Source organism: Talaromyces atroroseus (assembly GCF_001907595.1).
Source record: "Talaromyces atroroseus strain IBT 11181 chromosome Unknown scaffold_3, whole genome shotgun sequence".
Classification (NCBI taxonomy): domain Eukaryota; kingdom Fungi; phylum Ascomycota; class Eurotiomycetes; order Eurotiales; family Trichocomaceae; genus Talaromyces; species Talaromyces atroroseus.
In genome coordinates, this window is record NW_017971435.1 from 1,319,559 (window position 1) to 1,336,195 (window position 16,637).

Sequence of the window (16,637 nt, forward strand, 5' to 3'; positions counted from 1 at the left end):
TACACGAAGAAATAATAACCAGTAAAAAATCATAAGGAGATAGAGTAATAGGAAGATAGCGTCGAGAAAATGGATAAAATAGTTGAACCAAATATATCGATAGCTTGAAGAACCCTGATGATAAGGTAAGGGGATACAGAAAAAGGAGATAAAAGGAGAGAGAAAGGGATTACAAAAAAAGGGACCTGTACAACGCTAAGCGGCAACGCTGGCTGTTTTCATGAGAATCATGCTATGTATGGCTCGTCAACTTGCCTGCAAAGGTAGATATGGAAGAAAAGAGAAAGGGAGAGGGATAAAGATGAAGAGAAAATAGTGTGGAAAGGAGATAGGAAATTTTCGATGATGCCGGGGTATAAACCACTGTAAATGCATGCATACCATACCAACACAAACCCAGCCTTAGGAAGGAAAACAGTAGTAGTAGAAGAAAAGCCGCCCTGGCTTTTCAATTTTAATGGTGATAGGTATTATGCGCATCGACAAGAGCTGTTGCTTGTTAGTCAACCTATTAAATTTCAAATATAGGATACAACTTACTTTGTAATGCAGCAGCCTGCCCCTTCCGGGACTCGCAAGCACATTGCAATGTGCTGCCGTCACGGAAGTCAAGCAGGATACTGTTGGGAAGTTCTTGTCTTTCTTCATCGGGTAAGCACGGGGTTTTGAATTCTGAAAGATGATATCGTTTGACTATGTTGCGTGCGCCGGTATCCATACTGCCGGGAGTCAAGACGAGGTAACCTTGGTCGTCAACCCGAAGATATCTTCGCTTCCAGAGTAGCGTGTCAGGAAACTGGACATTGACCTCGCCAATATCAATGGCCCGTGATGGCGGACGCCGGACTGTCTGCTCTGCGTGCGGAGACGGCAGCTGTTGCTTGTCTACTCCAGGTGGACTAATTAGATTCAAGCGCGACGAGGATCTCAACGACGACATGCGTCGCATTAATCGAGACGTACGGGAATCTTTTTTATCATCAGGACTCGCCCCAATATCTCCTCTACCTCTTTCATCAAATCGCGACCGGGAAGAAGCTCGACTGTCCGAACGAGCGCCAATAGCCGTGTCGGTTGAATTACGCCTCGAACTTCTCGACGAGAAGGCACTGTTTCGGAGCTCGGTCACACCGTGTGATGGTATCTGGTCTGACGTTTGTGTTTCGGGAGAATCATGCTTCACGATTAAAGGGCTTCGTTGGAGGCCGAGTACGCTCGTCTCGACAGAGTTGGCATTTAATTCACTCGGAGGAGTGCTGGGATCTCGCACAATGCGGGCAGTAACTGAAACAGTATTCAGTTTTGAGACTGACCTCGAGTCACTCCGGTTCAAGGGAAAGGAGTCGGACGTCGAAATGAAAGACGACCTAGCACTAGGAGTCGTTGATGAAAGATTACCGTTCAATGAAACTGACGCACGCTTGCGGAATTTTTCGAAGGCAGATGCGGTCGGTGATGCGACGTTACCTGTAGCAGCAGCAGCAGTAGTATTGGGATGGTTCCCTGTCGGGCTTGATACACTGTCGCGATTATTTGAGAACATCTCCAACGCCTTGATACGCTTCGAGATGCCAGACGACACATTGACCTTTTTGGCGACCATGGGTCTAATCGACTGGTTGTTACCGTCAGCGAACGTGGCCGAGATCGATCGTGTGTCGGCAGGGAGTGAGCTGAAATCACTGGGGCGTCGGTTTGGGTTCGACACGGAGCGTGTTTGCTGCCAGGCTTCTCCGTCGGGCGATAAGGGGCCCTTGCCCACTGACACGGGCTGGGCCTCCTGGACGGTGGCCGACGTCAGCTCCTCCATCAATGAATCGTCCGAGAGGAGGTTTTCATCATCGGAGAAGTCAGGCGTTGGCACTTGAATTGGCTCCAGCAGAGCAATTCGTTTGTGTTTCTCAGATCTTTCGTCTTCGTGTTGCGGGAGGGGTTGCATTTGCGCGGTGGAGACGGGTTCTAGTGCGGTGGGCACCTCTGCTAGATCCTCCCCAAGCTCCGGCGGTAAGGGGATGTCCTCCGCGCGGACTTCTTCTTCTTCTTCTTCTTCTTCTTCTTCTTCTTCTTCTTCGGGTGCCTCGAATTCAGGCTCTATTGTAATAGCTGGGACTTTCAGTTCCTGGGTACCGTTTTCGTTGCTGGCCTGCGTGGTCTCCGATTCTTCGATAGCCTCCGCTGCCGTCTCTGCCTGTTCGGTTTGCGGGCTGTCAGGTAGCTTGATCCTTGTATATTCCAAGTCCGCTGTTTCTTCCCGAGACAGTCCCGTATCTGAAGTGTTGTGGCCTACCACATCGTCTTTGGTAGTTTCCTGCGGCAAAGTTTCTACTTCCAGCTGAGGGGGCTGGAGATCTTTGTTGTCCACGTGGCTACCGTTGGTGTCTTCTGCAACGCTGCTAGATATCCCTTTTTCATGCACTGTGCCATTGGGAATCTCCTCTGACTGCGCCGCAGTCGGCCCAATATTCTTCGATGCCATGGCGACCATTTCTACCGCAGAATCAGCCTTGGCAATATCCGCCGACAAGGATTTTTCATCATTCGTCGCGATAGCTAATGGTTCCGGCTCAGTCACTGTGGCCTCGCTAGGAGTTTGCGTGACCGGAGAATGGCCCATGTTTTCTTTGTCCTCTTCTAGAGATTCATGCACCGTAGGGTTGCGTGTCGTATCGTTTAATGCTTGCCCCTCTTTTTTTTGTAGATCCGCAGTCTTCTTCTCCATTTGTTTTTTGCGAAGTTCGAGGGCTTTCATCAACCGTTGCTTCTCCGGAGACATCCCGGATGAAGGGATCGCATTCATCGACTTGGCGCCTGGTGACAGCCGCGGTTTCGCAATTGACAACGTAGGCGGAGGGATCAGCAGAGGAACTGGAGGTGCATTTCTGAGAGAAGCTAGAGTCGGCACTGGCGGAGGTACGTCGTGGGTTGATTTTGGTCGGTTGGGGTTTCCAGCTGGCTTGCGTGAGCGAACCCCGGCTGGCAAAGCAGCAACCGGACGATGATCCTGGCCGCGCGACATGGAGCCTGCGGTTCGTGGGCGATTATTGATGTCTACCGAGGGACGGTGTTCCAGCTTCACTTTCTGGCGGTACGGGGCTGCGTAGTTTAGCTCCTGAAGTGTAGGCCGTGCCGACTGAGTTGAACTGCGACGCTCAGAGGCGTCTCGATGGAATTGATCGAGGAATCTTTTGCGCGACACGGAATGCACCGAAGCCGTCTCTGTTCTGGCATCTGCATCGTTGTCGGCGACACTGGTAGTAGTACTAGGAGCAATGGGCGAGTCGTCTTCGTTCTTTGTAGGAGGGACAGCTGTCGCATCTGACATCTGACTGAGTCGTTTATCATTCGAATCATCCGGTAAAATGTAAGGTGGTGCGGCCGGAGCGAAATCGGTCGGGGGTCCTTCCTCGGCATCTTCAGCGATTTCCATTAATCGACGGCGACGCAGAGAGCTGGAGGAAGAGGTTATAGATCCGGACACCGCATGCAAGAGACAGGCCGATGAGAGAGCACTCTCGGTGAGGTCGCCTGGTGCTTTGAACTCGAAGGTGGTATCTTGGGGGGAGAACTTGTCGAGAATAGACTGGAACTGCACGGTTGTCCGGGCTGGGAAGAGGGGGGGAAAAAAAGATTAGCATTGCATTTTTGCTCACAGCCACCACCCGATCGACGTTGGCTTTACCTTGCACCAGCCGCGACATTCCATCCGGGAGGTATTTGAGGACGACTTTCCGGCGTCGATATTGTAGAAAGCCGTACAGGGGTGATTTGTCTTCATATCGCTCGACCGTCGCTCGCACGTCGGGCACACCGCCCGTGCCTCGACTGAGCAGGGTGACCTCGTCTCTGGACGCATATTTGAGCAGGAGCCTAACGCACGACGCAATTGTCAGTGGGTGGGATTGACACGATTGGCACACTGCGAACTCACCATCCTCCAGCCTCGGCCAAGGCGGCTTGATAGGCGTCGATGACAGCGGGATCATCTAACCCATTCAGCGACATGGCGGGTGCCGCATTGGAGAAGAGGAAGACAGGCGCGCAGAGAATCTCGTCGTATGTTTGCCTATCAAAGAAGTTGCGGGAGGGGGAGGAAGGAAGTTGGGCTACGAAGAGCTAGGCCGCTTTGGTGGCTTCCGATGCGGCTGCAGGTCATAGTCAATCAAACGCATGATATTTGCAATATATTCATTCATTCATTCATTCATTCACACAGGGGTTGGATACTATCACTAGTTCGTCTGCATCGAACGCCAATTGGCTTTTCCAGTCAATAGCGCCAATTCGAGAGAACTTATTGCCCGAGGGCCGCGCGCCTAACCACAGCAGCTGTCTTTTGGACGGAGTACATACGTTATATCATTACCGACCATTGCACAACAATGAGTTGTCATGCAGCACCTTCAGGGGCCTGCTTTCTGTTCGTGCATCGTACAGAGTAGTTTATACTCAATCCGCACATAGTAAACACTTACTTATAGTCTTATACTAAATAGACGCTTTAGCTTGTCGGCCGTTGCCGCTCCGGGCCTAGCGCCGATGGCCTCCAAGCATCTTACATAATCCAGCAAGGGGGTTCTGCTCAGTGCTAACTAACTAAACTCTGCTTGGTATCTATTTAACCAGTCTGGAGAAAATTAAGGAGCGAACAGCGCTGTCGATCGCGTGTTTCACTAGTGAATCGCTTGGCGAACGCTTCGCTTGGAGCCACGAAGCTGCTGGTGGTCGATACCTTCTACTCCTGTGAAGTAGTTCTTTGAATATTCGGACTCTTGTGTATGCAGAGTCATGTGATGCAAGGAAGGCGCCTTCCGCCTGCTATCGGCAGTTTCCGACGAGCGCGCGGCCGTATAAAACAGGCATCAACCTCCTCCGAGTCCAGAGCATATGAGATGGCAACCAGACATGGCGCTGCCCCCCATTGCGTCCTTGTCGACGGTGCCCGTCGCAGACCAGCTCAGCGCCATCGACACCCTCTTTGAGCCGTCGCCCGAGCTGCACGCGCTCCTTCGGCCGATCTTGTCCGACCAGCGCTTTGCCTTTGCGTCCTACGATGCACTAGTCGATGCGATCTATAGCCGGATGTCCGCCCTCTCCACAACGAGCGACCCGGAAACAAAACAGGCCTTGTTTGGCATTCTCGGGGCGCATCCTCGCCTGGGCGCGGCGTCGCCAGCGCATCTGAGCGAGCTGAGCAGGAGGGAGCAGGCAAATATCAACGCGGCAAACGAACAGCAGTCGGCACTGAGCAGCCTCAATAAGGAGTATGAGGACAAGTACCCCGGCCTACGCTATGTGTATGTTTTTTCTCTTCCTTTCTTTCACTTCTCCTTTCCTTTTTTTTTTTTTTTTTTGTCCTTTTTTATTTCCCCATCTAGTGCGTTACTCTGCCAGCATGGCTCTAACGACGGCAGGACGTTTGTGAATGGCCGCGGCCGGGACGTCATCATGGTCGACATGCGGCGGCGCATTGACCGCGGGAACTTTGACCAGGAAGTGCGAGATAACATCGAGGTATGTCAGTCAGGTCTGCATTTATGTATATATTATATTATATATATATATATGTATGTATGTATGTATATGGTTAGAGGAATTACTAATCGGCTGGCTGCTATTCGATGGTAGGCGATGTGCGACATTGCCAAAGACCGCGCTCGGAAGCTGCAGCAAGACTAAAACTGCGTAAACCGGCATGCCTTTGCCGTGCCAGAGAGGCCGAACGCGAGAGGTGGCATCACCAGCACAAACCGGGGAAATACGATGCTAGAAAGCTTGTCTGTCCACGCGGCGGCAGCGTTAGTGTGCGGCGACACGTGCTCAGCAGCGCATTTGATTTGGCCGTGGTAGATACAAGTTTAATATCAAATATTAAATATTAAATGCTAGATAAATCACGCACATGCGAATCCGATAGTGCCAGCCAGTGTGGCAACTTCCAGGCGTCGTATTAGAGCGAGATGCCCCACAGACTGATTGATAAGTTTCACCTAGCGTTGATGTCACTCGGTCCGCCCCGGCCTCTCGTCTGATTTTCCTGATGAACGTCTTCTCTGTTGTATTATTGTTGTTATTATCTTGCTGTTGTTAGTTAATTCACCCCACCGGTATTGCGATCTAGTTGCTATGTGCCATTCTCGCCATCGATTCGTTCACCATGACCGAGGTTTCGACCGCGACCGACGAATCTGATAGCCGGAGGGACGTTGTCGCGAACAACAACAACAACAACAACAGCAACAGCCAGCTCAATTCTCCCAGGCTGTCGAGTCCAGGATGGGGGGTGAAACCCAATGCGCTCAGTGGTATGCTCGCCCAAGTCCCGCGACATACATACATATATATATATATATATATATATATATATATCCATTGGCAAGACTGACACTTGCGGACGGCAGACAAGCGCACGCAGCCGGTTTCACCATCATTACCTGCCAAATCTCGCACGGCGCCGGTGACTGGAGAGCTCGTTGATCCCACCGAGAACGCCGCTATTGACCCCCTTTCCCATGTATGCAATCTCTCTCCCAAGAAGCAGGGCACAGGGAAATCAGGAACTGACATGTCTGTCGCCAGCACATCCTGAAACGAACTCAGACGGAAAAGTCGATCCCATACAAGCTACGATCTCAGACTTCCCATGGCCAGGACTCGAGCGCAGACGGAAGCAGGCTGAGTCCAACGGATCAGATCAGCCATCGCAACGAGACGTTTCCTCTCAGCACAAAGGCGGCCAAGGAGAAAAGGTGGGCGCAGCGACACACAAAAGCATATATACATTTATGACGGAAGAAAGACGGATTGCTAATTGCCGTATAGAAAAGGCGTGTCGTTCCTCAGCCGCATCATCGGCACAAAAAAGGCCCAGTTCCCCGACGATGCAAACGACTCGCATGCCTCCGGGTCCCAAGTGGGAGGAGAATCCGGCAAGGACGATATATTTGCGCATCCGGTCGGCTTCATCCCGCGATTCCCGCCGCCGCCCAAATACATCAAAGTCAAGGCGCACTTCAAGAAACACAAAGCCTTTGACCACGTATTCTTAGCGCAGGAGCTTGACAGCGTGGATGATGACGATAGCGGGCCGGATGCGGCGGCCAAGTCAACCAGTAATAATAATAATAATAATAATAATAATAACAACAACAACAACAAGGCGATTTGGGCCATGGTATTTTCAAAGGATGGCAAATACCTCGCTGCCGCTGGCCAAGACAAGATCGTCCGCGTGTGGGCTGTCATCACGAACACGGAGGACCGCGAGGCTCACGAGCAGGAAGAAAATGAAATCAAAGGTGATGAGGGTTTGCGACTGACTGCGCCGGTCTTCAAAACCAAACCGATCCGCGAGTATCACGGACATACGGGGAGCGTACTAGATCTCAGCTGGAGCAAGGTAGGACCGGTTTGGACGCGAAGGGATTCTACCTTACTGACAAGTCAACCAGAATAATTTTCTACTCTCTTCATCCATGGACCGCACTGTTCGCCTGTGGCATGTGAGCAGGGCGGAATGTCTCTGCTGTTTCAAACACAGCGATTTCGTAACGTCGATCCAGTTTCACCCGCGCGACGATCGATTCTTCCTTGCCGGCTCGCTTGATTCCAAGCTGCGACTTTGGAGCATCCCTGATAAGAGTGTAGCATTCTTGGCAACGGTGCGTGATATGATTACGTCGGTTGCTTTCACGCCAGACGGGAAATACGCCATCGCTGGATGCCTGAATGGGCTCTGCATTCTGTACGAGACGGACGGACTCAAGGCGAATTCGCAGGTACATGTGCGCTCGGCGAGAGGGCGGAATGCAAAGGGCAGCAAAATCACCGGCATCGACACGATTGCCAACCCCAATGGCGATATAAAGCTCCTGATCACCAGCAACGACTCTCGGATTCGATTGTACAATTTCAAGGACCGGAGCCTAGAGGCGAAATATCGAGGAAACGAGAATTCCACCAGCCAGATTCGAGCGTCGTTTAGCGACGATGGCAAGTATATCATTTGCGGCAGCGAGGATCGAAGTACATACATCTGGCCGACGGGGGCAGTGGACAAAGAAGGCAAACGTGCTCTGGAAGAGTTAGAAACGCGCACGGATATCGTCACTTGCGCCATCATGGCGCCGACCTCTACGAAACAGCTGTTGGGGTTCTCGGGCGACCCCTTGTACGATCTCTGCAACCCACCGCCCATTACTCTGGTCAGTCAAATGGATTCGGCTCGGTCATCCAAAGTCAGCTTTGACCAGAAGGATCAACGAGATACCACGCCGACAGCGGCAAAGGCCACAAAAGCCTCGCCTGCGTACCTTGCTCGATCAACCCATCCGGATGGGAATATCATTCTGGCGGCGGACTATTCCGGGCGAATCAAAGTATTCCGACAGGATTGCGCTTACAACAAACGGCCAAGTTCTTCGAAACTACTGGGACGGTCGAATTCGGGACGGCATAGTATCGCTTCGTCGATCGGGCGTGAGTCCCGGACGCCCTCTGAGCGGATATTGGCATGGCGAAGCTCTGTGGCCGGCACTGAACTAGCGAGTATCAACTCTCCGTCCAACGGCAGTCGGAATCGCACGCCATCTCCGCGCAAGTCTGCGCTCCGGCGGTCGCGGTATTCCAGTCCCGTCAATAGTCCTCCCCCGAAGACGGAATCTGACTACGCAACCCCGGCCACACATTCAATAGCCGACGAGGAATCCGAGCATGGGGACCCGGCGAGGATAGAAATCACGAATGTCGAAGACGAGTCGAACTCTGTATCCGAGCCTGGGTCTGGGTCTGGGTCTGGCTATGAATCCGAATCAGAAGCGGTAACCGAGGACAAGAACGAGGATAACACAGACAAAGAACAGCCCATACTCGACATCCCTCGGTTCATCGAAAGCGGACAAAGTAATGCCTTTTGGACCAAAAGTGCCGAGTTTGTGCGCAACATCAGATCCGGACGACTGCTACATCCGAACGATGCCGCCACGGTGCGTCATGGTCATGACTACGACGACGATGGCAACAATAACGGCGACGCGCTTCGCCGGAAGTCGAGTGCCGTCAGCGCTCTGAGCAGCGATATGACCTCCTCGGTCGGCAGCGACGACGACATGGCTACGAGCGCAACTTCTCGCAACGGACAAGCACTGGACGAAGGGGAAGTTCTGCGGTGCATGCGATGTCGTGGGACGAATTTCCGCGCGACCAAGATGAGAGGCACGCAGAAGCTGGTTTGCGTGCGGTGCAACACTGTTGCGAAGTGATGTATCTTATGTATACACGATTTTCTCATGTGGACTGCGACGAGCCACGGATGATGTACAGAGGGCTGTATATTAGCTATACATACTGAATTATGCCAGGATATAATACATCCTATGTGCGTGCGTGTTTGAATGTTGCTATAGATGTAGTTGTACATGTATCCCCTAGATATTGTCAGGCTGAGACGCACTCTGATTGGATCCCGGCGGCAACCTCGAATATCTCCCCGCACATTCCGTTTTGCAGCTTCACGTCTTGCACGCCCAGTCTACACACCACCCGCCATTCTGCAACGCCGTTCAGTCACCGCCAGATACAAGAAAAGAGCTTTTCCATCTTTTCCATTGATGCAAGATTAAACGACGAATTCGCTGGCCACAATAGCTACCATTCGACTGGGCACGCGCGCACACACACACACACACACACACACAGGAAGAGAAAGCACGAAAGAGAGGAAGAAGAAAGAAAGAAAGAAAGAAAGAAAGAAAGGAAGAAAGAAAGAAAAAGATGCCGTATCTACCGACCCCCAACGCATTCCTCGAGCAATCCTCGCTCTTATTAGAGGCATATCCTGATAACGTACGTTTCTTCCGCCAGGTATACGGTAATTGATATAGGCTAACATGCTACAAACAGACACGAATAACAACAAAATATTCCTACCCTTCGTCCACATCCTCATCACAATCGAGAAATAAGAATAACAAGAATAAAATTTCGAAATCGAAACCTGCCACCACCGAAACCTCTGAATCCACGACAGCTACTACAACAACAGTCGCAACCCTCACACTCAAAACATACAATCCAGTCACGGGCATATGTCTGAAATACAAAACGAACAAAGCCGCTGAAGTGGGAAGGCTGATATCGGGATTGGGAAAGTTGGCTGCCGGGTTGAAGATTGGTGCTGACGAGGCTGTTGCTGCGGCGCCTCCTGTTACTGCTGGGGCTGGGCAGGATGTCGAAATGATTGATGCTCCGCAGCAACCTGCTGTTCAGAGTCAAAGTCAGACTGCTGGAGGCGGCGGCGGTGGGAAGAAGAAGAAAGGAAAGGGGAAGAAATGATCTGCTTACTATTTCTCTTCCAGGAGCTCTGCATGCATTGGTACTTGTTATAGATGGCGTTGCATTAAGCTTATTACCAAATTCGAGGACGCAGGACAAAATTCAGAACTGTATATACTATACATTACACTGCTAATAGAAGTCATTACACTTAATATGAGGTATTGCAAATATGTAAACCAGCATCTGGAGTGAGCTCAATTGAGCAAACAAAGTCTCATATATACAAATCGAAAGAAAGAAGGAAATTCGTAAGCGAGTGACTGGCATCATCCAACCAACCAACCAAGCTGAAAGTAAAAGTTAAGGTTATATATATATATATATATAGATGTATATATAATACACGTACTATAGTTAGCCATCCAGTCATCATGCAGGGAGAAAAAAGTATATCAAACTAGGAACTGGTAACAAGACCAGTCTGCAGACCCAGACCCGGACCCAAATTCAGATTCAGATTCAGATTCATATCCTGCCCGGTCATCGTCATAGGCATCATCATCTGCACCATTTCCTCGGACCCAGCCTCAGCCGCGATATGCACGGGACTGATACCATTAACGTCCGTGATGGTGATACTGGCCCCTCGCTCAACGAGCTGTTTCACCACGTCGGTGTGGTTGTTGCGGACGGCGTAGTGCAGCGGCGTGCGTCCGTATTCGTCTAAGCCGTCCATGTCCGCGCCGTAGCCTAGGAGGAGCTGTACGACGTGCGTGTTGCCTTGTTCGGCGCACACGTGTAGGCCTGTTTTGCCGTGGGTGTGCGCGCTGGCGTGCGATGGGTTGGGGCTGGGGTTGGGATTCATATTATTTGTATGTAAGTTGTTATGGTTGTTGGTCTTGTGGTGGCTCCCTTTTCTGTGAATCATGCTCGGCGGTAGGGGCGGTGATGACAACGAGGGGACTGAGCGTGGAGGAGAGAACTGCGAGGGGAGAGAAGTTGAGCGATGTCGATCTGGCTGCACTAGCACGAGGCCAAAGGCATCCAATGCTTGAGACTTTGCTGGCCCTGGAGCAGAGGAAGAGACACCACCGACAAGAGTCTGGCCCATGAAGAGGCTGGGGTCGATATCGATGTTGCTGTTGCTGTTGCTGTTGTTGCTGCTGCTGCTGCTGCTGCTCCTGATATTTGACAAGTCCCCACCCACCAGACTAGGCGTGTACAGACTGAGCGGTGGCGTGGACGGTGCATATCCAGATAATGACGGCGAGGGATACCCAGCTACAAAGAACGACGGATCAGACTCGAAGGGCGGCACGGGAGTTGGAGGAACATATGGAGAGGAGGCGAAGATGTCTTCGAAAGGCGGCGGAGTGCTGGTAGTGAAGTAACGATTTTGCAATGCTGGATGGAACTTTTGCTCGTGATACCGGCCCATCATGCTGTTGGACATATACGATTCATTCATGAAGGTGAGTCGCGATACTGCCTGTGCTGCTTGCAGGCGCTGCTGTCTTTCTTTTTCTTCTTTGGCCAGTTGGGCCCGTTTCATGCCTGGCGCGAATTCAGCATGAAGCTGGCTTTTCTTCTTGTTTTCAGACATAGAGACTTACGCCTTTTGCGCTGTGCGAGACGGTTCTGCATCCGCCGACGCTCAATTGCTTCGGGGTCCGTCCGGGAACCCGCCTTGGGGGTGGTTGATGCCTTGACCATTGTTGATAAGGATATGAGAGAGAGAGAGAGAGAGAGAGAGAGAGAGAGAAAGACTTAGTCCTGCAATCAAGAAGGACAAGAAACGAGAGACTTGTGGCAACGTTGGAGTGGGCGCGGTGACTTCTTTTAACTGTTTGGCATTTCCCATGCCCTTCAAGAGAGATGAATTTATATGATTCAAACCGGGCCCGAACGCATCCCAATTCCAGCCCCACGCCGCCTGCAGGCACACGGCCAATAGAGACACAGTCCCCAAGTCGAAAAGGGTTACCAGGGAGGTAGTAGGAGCCAGGGTAGTCCTGCTGGGGAAGACTTCAGGGCTTAAATCCGCGCTGGCGTGGTCTCGAGTTACATCAGCCACCATCTCCAACGCCGTTTCATGTCCAGCATTAATAGACAGCACGATGGTCATCAATTTTGTGCGAGGTTAGTTTCTGCATGCACTATGTACGTACGGAGAATATAGGCTGAGAGGCTCAGTCAGAGCTAGAGTTACTCGTATGGTTTTAAGGCAACCCCTTCTTAGTACGCTGCAAAGTAGTCTTCCCGTTAACTTATGCATCTTGGTTTAAGCGTCTTGTTATAAGGTGACTTGCGTCGAAGGATTGATGACTTGCCCTAAGATCTGCACCATTGGTCCACCGGCTTGACTCCAGTCTGTAGAATCGGAAGGCTAGGTCGATATAGGATATACTAGTTTTTTTCTTTTTCTTTCTGTTTTGGGGGCCTTTACCAGAAGTCGCGAGAAGTAGTAGCGCAATCACACATTACCAACTGCCAGTTGGTTAACTTGTACTAGTGACGTAGCAAGTGCATTATAATAGACACCCCGTCTAATCCCAGTTTGTGCACATAACCCTTGTCCAGCTCACCCGGTAGGGAATAGTATCAACGTGCTAATGCTTGCTAAATGCTTCATTGGCCCCGAGCCCAGGGGGGCTGAAAATTCATGGCGCTTGCCCCCCTCCCCTCCGGCGCCAAACCGGCGAGCAAAATACGGAGTCTGGATAGAGAGAGAGAGAGAGAGTTCATCATGCAGTAGAGAACGAGATTATCAGTTCTATTAAAAGCATGGTGGTTTGCTCATCGTCTTTGCGCAGTACTGGTCGCTAATGCAGTGGAAAGATTCTAGAAATGGGGCTTAGCCACCAACCATGCGCCATTTTCATTTCTCATTGGGCGAGGTCCATGGGAATATCGGTCCAGAACTATACATCTTCCCTATAAATATACCGAACTCCGCATATTAGGTACTACATACTACGTACGCATGTACACATAGCGGCACTATCGTAGAATACCACCAAGTGAACTATGCGCAGATTCACCCACTGGTAGATTCTAAACAGCAAATTAAGTGCTGGTCTGAGCTGCTGTGCCATGTTCAGTGGGATTCGCGCGAGAGCGTTAGCCGTTTTGCGTCCTAAGAGGAAAAAGGAGGAATATTGCCTAAACCGGTAAGTAGTTGTAATTCCGTCTGGTCTGATCAGCCAGCATCAGACAGAACCCCAAACCGATCGATCGATAGATCGCCATGTCATCATCATTCTACATAAGGAATGGATTATCTTGTAATTCTCGACTTTCCATTGTTTCCCACTTTCAGGGTCTGCCTAGTCATGGCTACTTAGGTGAGCAATCGTGAAACCAAACCAATATCCTCATTTTTGCCTTCTTTTGCCTTCCCCGTTTTCTCTCCTTCGTGTAGATATAAACTGCAAACAGGCAACAACAACAACAAAAAAAAAAGGCATGATGACTGCATATGCATGGTTGCCACAGTTCCGCGACATGGCTTGCGGACGTTTCATCTTCTGGACAGTAAGGGTACCTGCATGAACGAGGACCAGGAATCCATCATTAATCTGTATCAAGATCCTTGATTTCTCTGCTTGCACAAAAATTCCAAGCCGAGCAGTAGACAAGGCTTGCATCACGCGGGCTGTTTTCGGGGAATTTGTGATTGGAGAAGTGTTGCCCGTGAATAAACTTGGCTCTGATGTCAAACGCCTCTCCTGCAAGATATTAGTATACACTGACATAGATAATTTTGTGCGCATGAAATATAAAACCGGAACCCTGCGCTAGGTAGGTACAGATACGAGCTTGCCACATTTCGGGGAATATATTCCATCTATCGTCGCTCAAAATAGACACCACGAGGACATCTAATCTAGATCTAGGGAAGCGATATCTGTTAGGTGAAACGAACTGTGCACTAGGCAGTTTTATCCAGGGCTATGCGTCAGACTTGGATATTTCCGGCTGACTGACTAGGAGTGCAGCTGAATAAGTGGTTGTTTGAAGATAGTTCTTGACAGACCCTGCATCGTTCGTATTGTATGACTATTTTTTTTTTTCTCCTGAAGAATTGTCAGCTGGATGAAATGCTATACTGACTGAAATAATAGCAACAACAACAAGAAGAAGAATATGTCAATGTCATCCTAGCTAGCACAGACTCGGGCAGTAGTCAAAAAATCTTGCATTGGCATATATCATTTCCCTCTTTTCTTTTTCTACATGGCGTTATTCTAACAGGGATAGATGGATCATCATCAGTTTTTCCTTAACTGTTAGATTTTATTATGACCGCATCACAAGACACGGCGATATTCCCAGCCTCGGACTTTATTTGGGGGGCGTGAGATAGCAGGCATTCTGCTGGGTAGTTAGCCCTAGAAACATCGGGAAATACGAGCGGATGGGTATATCCACGATGTCATCATACCCGTATAATCCATCATTAATGATAATTCTAGATATAGTAGAAGAAGGCATGCGTAGGATCTAAAAATATAATGCTAACATCTCAAAAAGATGCTGGCAAGTTGCCACATGGCCTTCAGCCACGCTAACATCCATTATCTGTAGACAAGACTACGACTAACCCAAGCGGGGAAACGTTTGCGACTCGTTTTATGACTGTCCATCTTTCTATTAATATAATTTTGATGCTATCACCCCGGATTTACCCTACATACGTAGTTCGTAGTTATGGTATCAGTAGTTGGGAGGTAACTCCTAGTATGGCACTACCTACCTAGCTATTGGACAAGTCTATATATAGAGCTTGGAAAATAGAAGAAAAAGAAGGCAGCAAAAATAGAATGCTCAATTGCAGCGTTCAGTGCCGCGATCTAATCACGCTTGGGCGCTTAGTCCCTGGACGCCTTACATTAGTCTGTCTGATGCATGCACACCGAATGGGTAAAGGCAGGAAGAGAGAAATGGCTAAGCCATCATGCCACGTAGAATACCGCATTAGTTGATGTCTGCTCAACATATCGATATTAATAGCAATACTTGGATTTGACATACTCCAGTCATAAACATAATAATGATCATAAGTGGTATTAAAGCATCGACTGCACGATTGGTAGAGAACAAGACGTATAGCAAATGACTGCATGACTTCATGGTCATCTTGGAAGTCCCCGAATGAGAGAAAAATTTCCAAACAAAACGCGAAACGCCAGCATGAGTAACTTTGTAGAATACATGCATATAACTAAGTAACGTACAAGAGTCCTTCGGATCGTCCAATGTTATCTCATAACATTATCATACGGACACAAACAACTTTTATCTGGAGGCCTTTGGAGAATGATTCCCGATATGGAGCTTGTTCTTCATCTTCTCCAATGTCGTAGTCTTGCTCTTCTGTCCCGCTTGCTTATTGCTGGACGAACCGCCTGAAGCAGAAGAAGACTGGCTATCATTTTTAGTATGTTTGGTGGCGGTCTGATTGCGTGAAGCTGTTCCTCCGGCTACCGCTGGGGTTGCTGTTGATGTCTCTGGTGCTGGAGCTGTGGTCTCGTTGGCTTTGACATCTGTTGCTCTTGTTATTAGCCCGATCACAGTTTTACTCATCAGAGTCCAAGATATACCTTGCAGATCCCTGGCCAGATTTTGAGTTTCCTCCTCCAATGGCGAGACAGTATGCTTCAACGACTGACCCGATCCAGCCTCAGCAAATGCTCCCGACGAAGAAACGGTTGAAGGATCAGGCCTCAGACCGGTGGCCGTCGTCTTCAGGTTTGTGGCACCAGCAGCAGTGACAGAGCTGCTGCCGTTCTTGTTCAAGCTTGAGGGTGGTGTTGTTCCAACATTTCGTTGCTCGGTGGCAGTGAGACCCCCGGCTTCGACGGGCGGAGCACCGGGTTGCTCTATAGATATGAATGAGTTCAGAGACAGAGGATATATGACAAGAAAAGAGCATACATACCATCTCGATTTCCAGCATCGTACGGGTCTGTCGCCGTGCCCAGTCCTCTCTTCCCAGCCACCGGCTCCTCCCCATGCGATGTCGACGATTGATCGACGCTTTCTCCCCAGATTGCCTTCTTGCCTGCATCGACGACCTTGTCGACGGGGTCAAAGCCAGTCATGCCCTTGTTTTGGCTGCTGCTTGCTGTGGCCTGACTGGCGTTTCCATCCTGTCTGTTCTGTTCGCCCCAGATGGCTTTCGAGGCATTCTCGACGACTCTATTGACGGTATCCATGACCAGGGTAAGAGAGCAAAAGACATACAGATTTAGTTGGATGATTGATTGATGTTGGTAGCCACGCAGAGTGCTGGACTATAAGAAAGGAGTGAGCGATCCAACTACGTCATGTTCATTGGTCGCGAGCACTCGTGACGTCACCCC

General features: G+C 50.1%; 6 protein-coding genes across 6 annotated transcripts in view, besides 1 other annotated feature; 3 read left to right on the forward strand and 3 right to left on the reverse strand.

The window, feature by feature from the left end:
• Positions 1-503: 503 nt before the first annotated feature.
• On the reverse strand, positions 504-4,002 carry UA08_03500 (hypothetical protein; the record flags this gene model as incomplete). Its single annotated transcript, XM_020265807.1, has 4 exons — positions 504-508; positions 541-3,586; positions 3,651-3,867; positions 3,929-4,002. 4 exons carry the CDS (start codon positions 4,000-4,002, stop codon positions 504-506), a joined length of 3,342 nt encoding a protein of 1,113 aa, XP_020121508.1.
• Positions 4,003-4,902: 900 nt separating this feature from the next.
• Positions 4,903-5,676, forward strand: UA08_03501 (hypothetical protein; the record flags this gene model as incomplete). The annotated part of the gene is made up of 3 exons (XM_020265808.1): positions 4,903-5,294; positions 5,376-5,511; positions 5,626-5,676. The coding sequence occupies 3 exons, from the start codon at positions 4,903-4,905 to the stop codon at positions 5,674-5,676; spliced, it is 579 nt and encodes a 192-aa protein (XP_020121506.1).
• Positions 5,677-6,154: 478 nt separating this feature from the next.
• UA08_03502 (hypothetical protein) lies at positions 6,155-9,257 on the forward strand (the record flags this gene model as incomplete). Its single annotated transcript, XM_020265809.1, has 5 exons — positions 6,155-6,302; positions 6,399-6,511; positions 6,577-6,746; positions 6,820-7,396; positions 7,449-9,257. The coding sequence occupies 5 exons, from the start codon at positions 6,155-6,157 to the stop codon at positions 9,255-9,257; spliced, it is 2,817 nt and encodes a 938-aa protein (XP_020121505.1).
• Positions 9,258-9,768: 511 nt separating this feature from the next.
• Positions 9,769-10,329, forward strand: UA08_03503 (hypothetical protein; the record flags this gene model as incomplete). Its single annotated transcript, XM_020265811.1, has 2 exons — positions 9,769-9,840; positions 9,898-10,329. The coding sequence occupies 2 exons, from the start codon at positions 9,769-9,771 to the stop codon at positions 10,327-10,329; spliced, it is 504 nt and encodes a 167-aa protein (XP_020121514.1).
• A 400-nt stretch (positions 10,330-10,729) lies between these two features.
• Positions 10,730-11,985, reverse strand: UA08_03504 (hypothetical protein; the record flags this gene model as incomplete). Its single annotated transcript, XM_020265812.1, has 2 exons — positions 10,730-11,826; positions 11,886-11,985. The coding sequence occupies 2 exons, from the start codon at positions 11,983-11,985 to the stop codon at positions 10,730-10,732; spliced, it is 1,197 nt and encodes a 398-aa protein (XP_020121512.1).
• Positions 11,407-11,456: a repeat region (Identified by RepeatMasker using a combination of RepBase library and repeat library created with RepeatScout).
• Positions 11,986-15,570: 3,585 nt separating the features above from the next.
• Positions 15,571-16,637, reverse strand: part of UA08_03505 (hypothetical protein) — a gene marked incomplete at both ends in the record, with an annotated part of 3,474 nt that continues 2,407 nt past the window's right edge. The window contains 4 exons of the mRNA XM_020265813.1: positions 15,571-15,818; positions 15,876-16,154; positions 16,214-16,473; positions 16,519-16,568. Of these exons, the coding sequence (XP_020121511.1) occupies positions 15,571-15,818; positions 15,876-16,154; positions 16,214-16,473; positions 16,519-16,568 (837 nt within the window). The remainder of the gene's footprint in view (positions 15,819-15,875; positions 16,155-16,213; positions 16,474-16,518; positions 16,569-16,637) is intronic.